A 15,648-nucleotide genomic window follows, 5' to 3' on the forward strand; every position below is an offset into this window, starting at 1 on the left:
CGGGTGGTGTAAATCAATAATAATCTCCTTAACATGTTGTGTGAATTCATTTCCATTAAGAAAACCAATAATATATTTTATCACCCAGAGTCAATCGGTTTGGTAGAATAACGGATAATTAAATAGGAAGTGTCAATGTCTTACGAGTTACAACTCGTGATATTGGATCCGAACTGGATTATAGCGGTTCTCGTGGTTTTAAATACCTTTATCATTTATATCTTGTATCTATAGAATTGATGCCGCAAGTAGCCTTATACGGTACGCCGCTAGAACACTTTTCCACATATTCAAACCAACCATTAATTTATCAAATATATATAAAAAAATATATAAATAAATAAATATAAAAAAAAAAAAATAAATATTTGGATACAAGTGGAGTCAATATAATACACTCCGTAAGAAGTCGGAAGGGTTACAAATTATAATAAAAAAGGAATCACAATAAAATCAATAAGCAAAACGTAGGTTAATTAAATATCCAAATAAATATATGCGTAAAGAGTTGAACTCAAACTTAACGCTTTAGTAATGACAAATAAGCTAAAAGTTCAAACACATATCAAAACCTACTTACATATTGTCTGTCCTGGTGATTTATATTCGTAGTCAATGAAAAAAAAAATAATAATAAATAAATAAATAAATAAAATAGAATAAAGAGATTTTAAAGTCAGGAAGTCTAGAAGTGAAAATGTTATCTATGGAATAATCCTATATGAATCTTATACAGGGCTAATAATATATATAGAATTTGTATGGAAACCTTTTTCATTAGTTTGAATAAGGAATATTTAATTTAACATAATTACAATTATGCAGATTTCCAACATGAAACTAATATATTGTTCAATTTTGGTACTGTTTTTTTTTTTCAGACATTCTTCTCATGTGGGTCGAGTATTAAAAACAAAAAAAAAATTTATCCTAAAGTCGTATTTATTACAGCAAGTAACGTAACTCTTAGCTGGCTGAGAGCAATCTCCTGCCAAGTGATGACGTCATCATTGCCGTATCAGCATTTGTTCCTTTTAACCTCAATAATCTGCTTACACAGGCTTCATCTGTGTGTCGTCTCTGCTTGCAAAACAGATTGACTGGAGAAAGGAATGCTTAGCCCGAACTTCTCATGGGCAAGGCAGACGTTAGGTACAAGTGTCTATCGGTGTGCGCAATGCAACTTTAGCTAAGGAGTTGCAATCATTTTAAAATTAATAAACAAAATAAGGAAATAGAATTTCTATAACATCAAAATGAATTAATTTTTTCTGAACCTCATAGACATTTAGAAGTATCAAGATATATATGTGAAATATTTACTTGCAACATTAGCCTATTACAATTCAAGTAAAACATTCATGGGAAAATGTCACATTTTCTTGAAAAACCCCAAGTTTATTTAGAAATTAGTTACATAGTGGGTTTTTTTTCGTTGCATCTCCTACCTATTAATAAAGTTTTTTAAATTAACCTCAGAGGATGCGCGCGAGAAAATTGAATATGAAACTTTTGTTAGGGCACATAGGATCAGATTTTTATCACAACTTAATTTCAGTTAGCATAGAGAAATACAGAATCATGATTAATCTTCTCTTTGACTCTTATGTTGCCTGGCAATCTTACAAATAGCTCCGTTTCACACTTCTTTGTCTAGTAACTTACTACCAGTAATATCGAATTTTCTTTGGGATTCGTATTGAATATCTGTTTATTTTTTATAATTATGGATATTTTTACAGTCATCATAGACCTGGATAGGTTCACTCATTGTTAATGCCATGGATAAAAAAGTTTGTACAGCGGACTCTTTTGAATTCCAAAATATCGGCGAATTCATGTGGGTTAAGTCTGGTCTAAATGGCTCTCTTCCCTCCCCTGTATTTGGATGTCGTCTGAATTTACTTTGCCCTTGTGACAAGTATAATTTCACTTGCAGGCTGATTAATGGAACCTGGTTACAGTATCCTGCAGTACGAGAGTTTCACATCGCAACTTCAAAAAATCGTTCGTCGCAGCGGACGACTACAGTCGAGTAACAACCGCCTACAATGTGAAAGGAATTTCATGGACTTCTTCGACCGACACCGTATCTCGTCGTTAATCTCGTTTTAATGCGGAACGCTCCGGCTACTGTCGGAAATCGACTACAAAAAGGGACATACTTCCGACAATTACGACCCGAAGGATATTCAACTCTACTTTGCTGGCGAAGGACTCGTGCTGGGGATGTTTTTTTTATTCATCGCAACGTAATCGTGTAGCTTAGGATGCAGAGAATAAGTATGAGCGCAAAAATAGAACGTTGGACCCGCCCAGGCAAATTTTCCCCTTGTTTTAACCCTGTGAAATAGGCCGTTTCATTGGGCTATAGGTGGTTGTCTGGAACTGTGTAATGGACGAAAAGTTGTTCGAACGCTAGTTAAATGTGAAGTAGTATAACCTCGGTCATGTATCCTATATATATAAATGATCATAAATAACAGAATCGAAATATATTTTTTGCGTGTACGCACTAGGAATCTATATGTAAATGATCATAAATAACGGAATCGAAATATATCTTTGCGTGTACGCAATAGGAATCTATTTAAAGTGCACATATATTAATCATAATTATATGAATCCATATACATATGTATAAAAAAATCAGGTAGCCTATAATCAATCTGTTACCTTTTATCTTACCAATATCTGCAGTTATATATGAGTTAGTATATTGATTAATGAATCAGATATATAACATTTAGCATAAAAATCAACGAATCAATCAGCATAAACATTAATAATTTTATCAATTCATATATGAACTTTTTTATCAGTTAAAATATGATTTTTATCATGTTAATCTTCATTCTATGCAATTATCAGAGTACATTAGTATTTTCTGTTGCATATGTATCTTAATGAGATGAAGTGAAAAAACTGTATCATTATATATCACGTGATCACTATTATTTACCAATATCATTGTTTTATATTTTATTACTTGAATCAATTCATGTACACCATGAATTTTTATTTACTATATATATATATATATATATTCACATAGTGTCTGTATCACACTCCTATAAGTCAAATGCAAGTCAAGTTTGAGTAATATTCAGTAGTTGGTTTTGGTAGCTGACCGAGCTGATGTAAGTGTTTACATAATAATAATATGGAATGTTAGTCCATATATATAAAAGATTGCTTGCAGGAATGTGATCAGACTAGAGACGCTAAAGATGACGTATACAATAAGTATGTAGGCTAAGATAACATGCCGTCACCTGTAGTCATTCAATTGTTTATAAACATTAGTCCAAGCTCCCTGCTTGAGACAACTACCCCGACCTATAATTCAAACGGCCTACGTGATCTGTAGCGTGTCTCATTTGATTGTGTGTTCGTATGTAACTATGTCATTTGTATGTATGTTCATATGTTCGAACTACTGTCTGTTCCTTCATAACTTGTAACAGAGATGGTAGACAGGGAGAACAGAGTTAGCTATCGTCATTAGAAGACCTGTACCTCTTTACCTAAGCTTTATCATGTAGAGGAATAGGATTAGCCATCATCATTGGCAAAAGCGATCAAGCTATCGTTATTAGAAGACTTGAACAATCATATCTGATCTTCAGCATGTAAAACTTCAGAAGAATACATATATTTTTATATTTCGTGTTTTCTACAAGAACCTCCTCACCATGAGTTTAACACATCATCGTCGTAACCAAGAAGATAATACCGACTTCGTAAGTGATCTACAAAACCCCAGACACTCCATTGAAGATGGAAGTGCAATACCAACCGACTTAGCTTAAGATTATCGCAAGTCTAACATTACCTCATAGGGCGCCTTATCATACTAGGCACAAGCCCTAATAAGTGTACAGTACAACAAAAAAAAATTAAGTCGTTAGCTTTCACTGTTTTGCTTACAGCGCGATTTGTATACAATTATATATGAAATTTTGTTTTTGCGCTGTCATATATCCCAATATTTATATATGATAATATTTTTTTTCATTTCTGATGGTTGCATACTAAACTTTAGGCAATGACAAAAAAAGGAGCCAAATTTGAACTCTTAATCTTAAAAACTAAGCGTGCTGTGATTTTTTGAAAAAAAAAATTTTTCCTCTTCGGTGCTCACTTGCAAACGCCGCCGGCATACGGGAGACGATTTTTAAAATACCGCTTCGGCGTTTAAGGGTTAAGTGGGGAAATGCTTATTAGTTCAAAAAAAGTCACTCTAATATGTAAAAACTCAAGAAAAAAAAACTAAGACGTCTGTATCTGCGCACGCATGCAATGACTAAAAACAAATAAATAAAAAAGTGACGAATGCAATACGTACAGGCTACATCTCTTTACTCTCCTATTTCTCTATGATCCATTCTTACACAATGAATACAGAAAATTTTTACTCACGGCTATTTTGTTCTTCGTCATCATGACAGTAGCTTCTGTAAGTGTAACTGTCCCTGGAGAAAACTTACCTGAAAACTTAACCTGTTCGATGTGAAAGCAGTGTAATAACTTTTTGTGATTTCTTTTTTCTTTACTGTTATAACACTGAAAAGTTAATTAAATACTGTCAAGACTTAGGGGTAATTTTACTTGGGAAACATTGTGCTTTGTGTAATTGTGTGTGTTTGGAGTTGATATAAACAGGTTCTTATTTCGTTGTGATAAATCGTATTTCACTCAAGGACTCCGTAGAAAAAGGTGTCATTTTATAGATTCTGTATTCAAGGACACTAAGTTTCACCGATCCAAGCTAGGAAATAACCAATTAAGTTATAGGTTAGGTAGGTGTTTTAGGTTAGGATAGTGCCCCTTAATATTTAAATTGACCCCTTTTTGGACTGCTTTTCATGTTTTAATTCTTGGCTGGGATTTTTTCATTTCAAGGGGTTGGTTGCCTGATGCACCTTTCCTTACAACATCAGGCATGGTTTATTATGTTTGGCATAGGGGTTTTTACAACCGTATGCCCTTGTTGTCATCAACCACAGTTATTGGCGGTGGGCCTCGCCTTTGACTAAAAAGTCCACCTGCAAGGCAGCAGTTTCCACAGTTACTGGCAGTGGGCCTAGCCTTTTACTAAAAAGTAAGACTGCAAGGCAGCAGTTTCCACAGCTATTGGCAGTGGGCCTAGCCATTTACTTAAAAAGTAAGACTGCAAGGCAGCAGGTGTCCTTTTAGTCGCCTTTTACGACATGCAAGACCTTCGGTGGTAGTACATATTCTTACACCCCTACCACAGGGTGAACTTATATGCTAAGTTGTCAGAGGTAGCTAATGGGCACTTAAATTTAATGCCAAGATAAATCAACCAGGCTAGGCTAGCTTAGGTGAACATTAACTACTGTACCTGAAGTCTGTTTACAGTGTAGACAACCTAATTATTAACTGGGCAAAGTTTTAGTTATTCTACTTTGAAGCTTAAGCGCTTAGGTAAGGCTAAACTAAAACTAAGTTAGCATACAGCCGATTATAATGTCAAATTCCTCCTGTGATAAATGACAGTTTTTAAAACCTTGAATGACATGGCTAACTGAAAGAAACATGGTGGATGTAACCTGTAGATCATTCTTCATCAAGATCTTTTCCCCTGACAGCATTTCTTTAATTCTGTGAACCTTATCCAAATTCTGGCAAAAATTCTGTGTTTAATTTGCGTGTAACATATCCAGTCTGTCTCTTGACTTTCGTAAAATGTCTGTCCAGTATAGCACTGAGAAAATCGTTCAAGATAAAATTTTGGATGCTTGTCCATCCTGAGGAAATTTTGCATCCTTTTAGTCTGCCTAGTTTTGAATTTTGTCCCCTGGTTTGATTACCTGATATTGATGAAAATCTTCAGTTTTCTCAGTTTTTATTTCCAAGCTAAGTGTAGATTTCTTGTAGAATTATTTTATTGGCTTGTTTAAATTTTTTAGATATAAAATTTTTCATAATTCTGGTTATCCTTAACATTCAGATATTCCTAGACCATAACATCCACCTTATAGACAATGTAGTTGATTGTGAGAGTCTTGCCTGTTCTCTTGAACTTCAGTACTAGAAAATTCTAGAAATTTTATTTTAGCTGTGACCAAATTATGAAATGGTCTTCCTAGTTATGAAGTTCAAGTATTGGAACTTGAGAATTTCAAACTTGGTGCAGTTTTCCTGTAGTATTTCTCTTGTCTATTTTATTCTTTTAATTCCTTTTATTGCACTGGACTACCTTAAGAATTGGATTTTGTACTCTCCAGTCTAGCAGCATTTACTTTTCTCCCTATGTTCCTTAACACTTCCTTGTTTTATCACTTCCTCTGTTTTTTAATACCTCTTTTACAGTAATTGTCCTCTTGTAATCCTAAATTTCAATTCACCTACACTCTGGATTGAAGGGGAGCAACAATCTCTTCACACAAACTGCAAGTAAAAAAAGAAAAAAGGAAAGTGATTAATCCCTCAACAACACATTCATAAACAACACAGCATAGACAAAAAAAAGTAAATAAAAAAAAATCAATCACATTTATACCCTGCATTCAGCCCATCACAGGACCACTGAACAGTATACCTCTAGCTTTCTGTTGAACCATGTAGCGAAGAGGTCTAATATGGGTCATCCCCAAGTAGACAGAGGAGATGATAGGATAACCTCAGGGGATGTCCTATGATAAGATGCTCTATGCAGATACTTGCTAAGTTGCAAATACAGGAGACATCCTATGAGGAGATCCCCTATGATGACATAAGTTCAGTATGTTACTCAACAGAGGAGATGTTTTATTTTGTTTATGAGGAATAGCTAGTAATGTTTGCATACTACTTATTTTATTTTGAATTTTGATCATGATCCTGATGAAGGGTGAGTGACAGCTGCATTCATATAGTATTGTTTTGACATGGTTTTTTACTAGGATCATAAGATTTTGAACCTTGTTGCCCATGTAATAAGCAATATTACTACATTGGGAATGACCAGTGATAATAAATGTCTTGAAATTGACAGGGCCTTTGTTTAATCTGGAGTAAAGTCATGATATTAGTAGGTTTATGTATTATGGTAAACAAGCTTGTTCATTATTAAGAGTTTGCTTTGCATCTTCAGATGGCTGACCCTTGGGTGGTGACGCCCGGTGAACGAACCAAACATGAAGAACAGTTTAACACTATTCGACCCACAAATGGGTTCATTAGTGGTGACCAGGCAAAAGGATTCTTTCTTCAGTCACGATTACCACCACCTGTTTTGGGAATCATTTGGTAAGATTTTTCGAGTCTGTTTCATGTTATAGTATTCAATCTGTATAATTGTGTAATGCTTGTATCGTTAGTCATTTCAGGACATTGCAAGAAGACATCTAATAATGTCTCCCTTTTACTGATTCTTAATAAATGACAAGTTATGGTATCTCTAATGATTGTTCTTAATAAAATACAAAGACTTTTTCATGCATAATTTTTGGTATTGAACTTACTGAAGTCTTTTTTGGGGTAAGGTGCTGCATTCTACAAGGACATATAGGAAATATATAATCCCCAGATTTCACCTAGTATATATGTAAGATGATTAAAAGAAACAACAAAGATATTTCAGGGTTCTTGGGAGGCATGGACCATTAGGAAATGTTAGCATTTTGATTCCTGAGAAAAGGGAAGGGACTTGTTTTCAATGGCAAGAAACTAGAAAAATGAATATTGCAATACACTCCCTAAACACCTGAATTAGCCCTGGTCACTGACCAGCCCAAACTATATCCCCACATATTTACCCACTAAGTGGGTAATTTTAACTGTCAGCGTTACCAACGCTGCAGGTAAAATCTAGTCAAATGAGTTACCTGTGTTACCGTTGGCAACGGTGCCGCAAATACCGGCCACCAGTGGCCTTTCTCCTCAGTTGTTTCTTGTTCGCCATGCTGTGCGGATCAGTCCCACATCAGGCGAACTTTTGGTCATTTAGCCCGACCCCACTCAAAGAGTTTTCGTATTTTGGATACAGATTACGACCTTGGACTGTTATTAACATTTTTTTCTCCCGTTTTACTTTGGATAGCTAGTACTTTGTACTCGCTATGGATAAGTTAGAAAATAAACGTCGTCGCCATCTGCAAACGCCTCTGCTTCTGCTTCATCTACAGTTCGACGATCAAGCCTTTTACGATGATTGAGCCTCCTACTGCTGGATATATGGGTGCTCATCGGCTCTGCACGCCCTTCAAGCGTAGGATGAGTACCCTCACACATGATCGACGTTCTTTTCTTTATTTCGTGTAGGAAAGTTCAGTGCAATACCAGTCAGAGATGTTTGTCTTGGTCAGGAGACAAGGAAACATTAGTTAGTTATTCAAGAAATTAGTGGACAGGTCATCATCTAGTATGTTAAGCATATTTCTAGCCTGACGAATAATTTAACCAAAATAGAGATAGTGGTATTAGTAGTATAGTTGATTGTAATCGTTCTTTTTCAGCCCCCCTGCCTGTTCCAGAACCAGCCCTAACGGGTGCTGGGGGTAATGGAGAACCACAAGCCTCCGAGTGGCAGGTTCTGCCGGCCCCCCCCGACGTGTAAGTTCTCAGGATGATAAAAAATAGGTCAGATACAGACGAGTAGGGATAATAGGCTACATAGTGTTTCGGAAGAGAAGTGCAGGCTTCTTCGGGTCTGTTTTCTATTGTAAGTAGTAGTTTATAGAGGGACAGTGTCCTTAGAGCCTCTTTGGGTTTTTCCTGCTTCGAGTTTCTTGCATCAGAAGCTTTTAGGCCATGGTTGGTCTTTCAGATCTGGTTTCGGGTCTGTCGGGTTCTGAAGGGTTGAGTACTGCTCCTTCGTCTATAAGGTTACTTTCCTATACTTATACGATACAATAATTGTTAATATCAACTAATTCTCAGTTCAGTGCATATTGGCTTACGATAATTCAGTATGTAGAGAAATCGAATAAAATTAATTACGGCTAGCCTAGTGTTCACGATGATATGTCATATGCATATACAGTAGCCTAGCCTAGCCTAAAGTATTCGCTGCACTACATATCGGTAGAGTGATTTTTATAGTGGCTAACGCTGTAGGCTCAAGGCATTCTGACTTCGGATAATTCAGTACAGGTGTAATTGGAAACGAACGAGAATCCGATGTTAGGATAATTCAATATGAATGTAATCGAACAGAATGAAGATCAGATTCTGTCCGACTAAAGCATTATAATTGTATTATATGTATCATCATATTAGTGTAGTATAAACACTAACTCGGCAGTCATTCATGCTGGAATCAGCTGATGACGAATTCGGGTTTGCGTCGCCGTATCTATCTCATTCTGTCCTGATTGGCTAGCGTGACTAACGTAACAACTCTTCCTCACTTATGCCAGGTTTGTACAAACGTCTTGAAGGAGACGTGTTTTCAACTATGTTGACATTTAACACAGTCAATAAGGTATCTTGTGGCATATAATCAGATGTCAGATATAAGGAATTCGTATGTATGAGTCAATTACAGTTACAAATAATTACCAGTCATATTATCAAATTACAGTGACAACTGAAATTAATATTAGACCTAATAAAGTTAATTTAATTACCTTAAAATATTAATTTATTACTTTTCAATTAAATTACAATTACACAAGCTGTCGTCAAACAGCACTGTTGTAAGAAGGCGTGGCTTAGACAGACAATGATGCCGGCTAGTCTGTTTCCTTGGCTCCAGATTCAACCATATCACTTGGTCTCGGCTAATGTTTTTGTTCCTAGTTAGCATATTAATGAATATCTGGATACTTAACTTATGGAACGAAGTCATACTGTTCGTCTTACGATGGAATTTAAGGCCAAAATTTGACTAATAGGTCTCATTGGAAGCTAGTTTTTCCCTCAGGTTAGATGGCGTAAAATTTAGCGATTCCGTTCGTTTTCACTCGTTTTCATAGGTATTACGAACCTTACACTTTATTAATCCTTTGTCAGTGTGAAAACAACAGTAATGAGCTCTTTCATGCTATTACTTTCTTTTACCACGGCTGTGTTTGAATTCATACAAAAGCTTGGGACTTCTGTCCAGGTTGCTGATGCACGCAATTTTGCCTTATCAGCTTCAGCTACATTTATAACATGAACACAGTAATTACCGTCGTACGCGGATGAATACAATAACGGATGTTGCTATCGGATTCGATTACTGTTGCACGCGGATCAGTACAATAAAGTGATGTTGCTATAGGATTCGATCGCATTAGCAACAAGTTCTCGTTCGGTTGTTCATAGCTGTACGCAGTTATACGAGTATATTATCATTAAGATAATACCTTTTAACTTAGAAGAGGGTGCAATTTACGGAGGTGATGTTAGACGTTTGTAATTCTCTCTCTCTCTCTCTCTCTCTCTCTCTCTCTCTCTCTCTCTCTCTCTCTCTCCTCTCTCGTCTCTCTCCTCTCCTTCTCTCTCTCTCTCTCTATCTCTCTCTCTCTCTCTCTCTTCCACTCTCTCCGATCTTACTTTCCTGATTTCATATTCTTCATCTTCATCCATTCCACCCTCTCCTAACACTTGACTCATTGTGCAACAGAGAGGTTTTTCGTACTGTTACACCTTTTCAAACACTTTTCTGTCAATTTCCCTTCAGCACTGACTGACCTCATAGGTCCCAATACTCGGCCTTTGGCCTAAATTCTATTTGTAAACCCAACAATCTCGCTGTCTGAGGCACGATGCTGCCTACGCCAGCTGCACGAGAGATATAGGAAGACTTATTTGCATGTAGTGCCAATTTTAAATACTAACCCCATCGTAAATAGAATTAACGCAAGTCAATTACTGTAGCTTCAATACGGACTATATTCACGATCACGTCTTGATAATTTTCCTGATTTTCTAATGTTTCTCAGATTATCGTGGGGAACAGAGTCGGTCTAGTTTTCTCTCTCGCCCAGTTTTTCTGTTAAAACTTATAATGTCTTTACACAATCTTCTTTAGCTGCTCATTCTTTGGATGTTGCTTCGGAGTCTTCTCGCTCATCCTGTTTTTATTTGCTAATATCACAGCAGAGCCAGAGTTTCATTGTTTCATCCTGAAATTTGGAGATGATTCTCTCTCTCTCTCTCTCTCTCTCTCTCTCTCTCTCTCTCTCTCTCTCTCTCTCTCTCTCTCTAGTTCTCAGGTTGCTGGTGTTGATCTTCAATGTGGTATCCGCAACTACGTATTTTCATCCTTACTTGTTTTGAGACGTAGTGTGTCCTCCGTAGTTCTTGAGGAGGCTACGGCAGTTGGAGATTCATCTGCGCCATCGTTGACTGTATTGATACCGGTTGTCACCACCCACTCCTTTCATAGGGTAGTTAGTAATCTTCCTTCTTCGTTCCCATTTATATACCTTAGGTGTGTGAGACGTAACGTGCTTACCGCAGTAATTGCTGGGGGCTACAGCCGTTGGCAGTCGTCTGCATCGTAGTTAGCACCTTTTGTTCCCTCGCCCCCCTTTCTTATGGTAGCTGGTAATTTCCTTCTGCGGCTCCCATTGGTTCCGCAGTTCGTAACCCGTTATTAAAGCACTATGTACCGCACACTTGGATCTCCACATGCACAATGTCAGCGCTAGGTGCTCCGGTGGTTACTCGTAGTGACTTCTCTCTCTCCTTATTTTCTCAACTTTTTCCTGCTGTTTTTCGGTTCCATCTTAAAGGGTTTTCAAGGTGGGTTCGACCTTGATTCCGTGTCTACTGGGAGTACTTCTTTCCCTCACTTGCTCCGGACTCCAGTCTAGGTTTAGTATTGGTAACGGGGGTTAGTTGGATTGCGTTTTGCGACCTCTTCACTCTTAGGTGTGTTGTTTGCCTATTGTCGTCCCGGTTTCGTGTCATAGTCACTGGTGAGTGCGGAGTTTCACAGTCAAGTGAGACTGGTTCAAGGTTAGGTCATCGTCTTGGTTGGTACACGTTTGGCGCAACAGTATGGGAGTGACTTGCGTGGGTGGGCGTTCATCGCCAAGCCCAAGGTATATTCGGCTCAGGCGTAACGTTATCATCACTGGGTAGTGAGGGTATGCGCAGTCAAGTTACCTAACTCTTACAGGTTTCGCGGAACTGGTGACAGTTCGGCTTCGCTCTTGTGAGGGGCTGGACTGCGGTCGGACAGCAGGGGTTACATCATGTTTTGGGGGGGGGAGTGTGGGTTGTGCAGTCAAGTACGACTTGCACAGGAGTTTATCATCTTCTTGTTGGTATATCGTTGCGCAATCGGATCGGTAGGCTCAGATATGATGGGATCTTGTATGTCGTTTGGTATCGAGCACCCAGGTGTAGTAGGTTCCGGGTTCTTGGTTGCTGCTCTTGTGGGGGTTAGGTTTTCTCCTTTTTTCCTGTTCCGGTGTGGCCAGACAGGTCTGACAGAGGATAGATACCTTTGAAGAGAGACTCGTTTGCTAGTTATGGGTTTTTGTTTCTCCGGCGAAGGAAGCGAGTATAACGGATTGTGGACTTTGTCCATTCTCTCTTTCCGCATTCCAGGCTCCGGAGGAATATCAGTTAATTCAAGTAATGTTTGATACGTTGTATTCAACCAAACCAGCAGTCTCAAACATCAAGTAGGCTAGTCTGGTTTCGGCGAGTCGGGCAGTTTTTGGGGAAGGACTAAGCTAGCATCACTTTTCTGTTTAAGGTAGCGGGTAACTCTGCCGGATTCCGACTTCCAGTTTACGAGTCAGTTGAGGTTTTTCTCTGTTGGGTTCCTTCATTGATCCGTGTGGTAGGGGTTACGGATCATGAGGCTTGTATTTGGAAGACACCTTTCACAGCCAGTGGGAGGCCTTGTCCCACTGTGTGTGGATGTGGTGAGAGTTGATGGGTGTTTCTCTGAGCCTGGATTGTTTGATAACCTCTTTACTTTGGTTTCGAGGGGGTTTGCATACCAGACTAACATTTCTGAGGGTTATGCTATGTTCTTGTCAAGGAGAGGAGGGACTTTTGTTAAATCATTGCCTCAGCGCTATCCGGACACTCATAAGAAAGGGGTTCTTAGTCAATCCAAGGGCGCAAAGTGTCGCGGAGGGCTACCCTTTGGCTTCCGGAGGAATGTTTCGCTGTCGGCGATTGTGTAGGTGGTTATTTGAGAGTCGTCGTGGTTCTTCACAACACCGTACCTTAGGGAATTTCAGTTTCTTCAGAGAGGTTACTCTCGGGGTCCTGTCGTTGCGGTAACTCAGTTTATAGTTGGCTTGGTAGAGTTAGGGTGTTAGAAGTTTAGGGAGGCAGTGATAGTCTAAATGAACTACATGGTGTTGGAAGTTTAGGGAGGCAGTGTTTCTGTTGGTCAAGCTTAGACTGAGTGTATTGTCCCTTAGGCCCTTGAGGTTAGGCAGATCCCGATGGTCATGTTGGAATAACTACTACTACAGCACAAGTCATCTACATCAGTGAGCAGTAGAGAACTGTAGGTCCTGCACACTCAACTTCTCCTCCATACATGAGAGGCTACATAGCCACATGGGAGGTTCACCATTTCCCCTCCATACATGAGAGGTATAGAATACCACATGGGAGGTTCTTCAGACTCAGGCAGTAGCTTGGACTCGACACCGATGGTATGGAACTTCCTCTGCAAGCATCCTCACCTACTGAGCTGGACAACCAGGTGAGGAGATTTGTTTTTACCTCCATGAATAAGAAGTATAGCTTATCACATGGGAGGTACTTCTGACTCAGATAGTACCTTAGACTCAACACTGACATTGAAGTACTTTCTTTGCAAACATCCTCACCTACTGAGCTGGACAACCAGGTGAGGAGATTTGTTGTTACCTCCATGAATAAGAAGTATAGGTTATCACATGGGAGGTACTTCTGACTTAGACAGTACCTTAGACTCAACACTGATGTTGAAATACTTTCTTTGCAAACATCCTCACCTCCGAGTTAGATAACTAGGTGAGGATACATGCTTTTATACATGGTAGGTTGCTTATGAGTTACCTGCGTATGCTCCGTGGACAGGTCAGGCTGAATGAGATTGATCCCGCCTCTGAGTAAATGTTGTTAATCGGGCTAATTCAGGTGTTCAGGGAGTGTATTGCAATATGAAGTTTTCATAATAAAACTAATATTGTAATACTTACCTGAACACCTGAATTAGCCCTGGTCACTGACCAGCCCGAACTATATCCCCACATATTTACCAACTAACAGGGTAATTTTAATTGAATCATTCACTATCAAATTGAAGTGGGGAGGAGGGTGGGAATCATTCACGTGTTCAGGTAAGTATTACAATATTAGTTTTATTATGAAAACTTCATATTTAAAGTATATACCCATATGTTGTTGCCAAAGTTTGAAAGCTGTTGAAAAGTCTTTAGTGACAAATCTTGAAATTGGAGAGGAAATTAGAAGACAGTAGTGTTTGGGTATGCTTATAAAATGTGCAAGTAAAATGCCACCTCCAGTTTTAGTAAATTAGGTTTATGTTAGCGTTAAGATTTATGTAGCACTGATTTTTTGGTATTAGATGCTGTCATAAATTCCTCATGGTAGGTCGCAGGTATTATCATTGTTGACTTAATTTGCATACTGTAATTATTTCACAAGGTTTCGTAAACTTTAATCTGTTATCAAGTAGTGAATTTCCTGTGTTTTAATTTAGGTGTCCAGTCTCTGTCAGTATTTGGCAAAAGTGAATTTGCTTTGTTTATGCAATGAATCACTTGACTTTTCAATTTTAAGAGCATTGTCAATAGTATGTATATACTTCAACATTAATATCCCTTGCTTTTTTAATGGTAATTTTGAGACTTACTCAGTGATTTGCTTTGAATAACTTAATAATGTTAACAATCTGAATATTGTCATTGGATATGGCTCAAAGTTGAACTGAGTTGTAACAGCTGATTTTGTCCCTTATCCTAAAAGACATGCTCGAGTAGTAATAATATATTTGCATCATTTCATCCCTTCAGACATATAAATATTGTTATGCAGTACTTTATAGTCAACCCATGTTATCTGTGATCTCAAAATTCGCCGACTCACCTATTTGCGGATTTCTCTATCGAACATAAATAGTATACATTATTCACAGAAAATTTGCCGTTTTGCAGTATTTTTCCACTGAGAAATATTCACAAATTACAGTATTTTTATGTACAGTAATTTTCATGACTAAATGCACTTTTTTTGATAGAACTAATAAAATACTTAGGTACAAATTTTTTTAAAGTATGAAAATAAGATTTTGTATATACTTACCCAGTAATTATATGATCGCTATATAATTACTGAGTAAGTCTCATATACAAAAATTATGATTTTATAATAAAATAAGATTGTTTATATACGTACTTACCCAGTAATTATATAGTGATCATTTAATTACTGGGTAAGTCTCATATACAAAAATAGGCAGTTCTAAACTTTTTCAGAGGATTTTAAGTATTCATGGATTCTAGTTATTTGTGGTACACATCCCTGTGAATATAGGGGGCCAACTGTAGTTTAACTAGGCCAAGGTGCCAATTTCTTTAATCACAAGCTAGCCAAATGGGTCTGTGTGAAGAAATGTTGAGATTAACTGAGTCATATGGCTTGGAAATAACAGGTGAATAGAAATTGAAAGAGGTAAAGTATGGAATCTTAAATGTTTTTTAGGATTCTGTTTTAAAACCTCAG

At 37.7% G+C, this 15,648-nt stretch overlaps 1 protein-coding gene across 15 annotated transcripts in view; it reads left to right on the top strand.

Annotated features, from left to right (window-relative positions):
* Window positions 1–15,648, top strand: part of LOC135222896 (intersectin-1-like) — a 553,230-nt gene that overhangs the window by 15,916 nt on the left and 521,666 nt on the right. For all 15 annotated transcript variants that reach the window (XM_064261271.1, XM_064261270.1, XM_064261274.1 and 12 more), the window contains exon 2: window positions 7,103–7,257. In XM_064261271.1, coding sequence (XP_064117341.1) covers window positions 7,103–7,257 — 155 coding nt within the window. The remainder of the gene's footprint in view (window positions 1–7,102; window positions 7,258–15,648) is intronic.

The sequence above is a fragment of the Macrobrachium nipponense genome, chromosome 8, assembly GCF_015104395.2.
Source record: "Macrobrachium nipponense isolate FS-2020 chromosome 8, ASM1510439v2, whole genome shotgun sequence".
NCBI classification, from domain to species: domain Eukaryota; kingdom Metazoa; phylum Arthropoda; class Malacostraca; order Decapoda; family Palaemonidae; genus Macrobrachium; species Macrobrachium nipponense.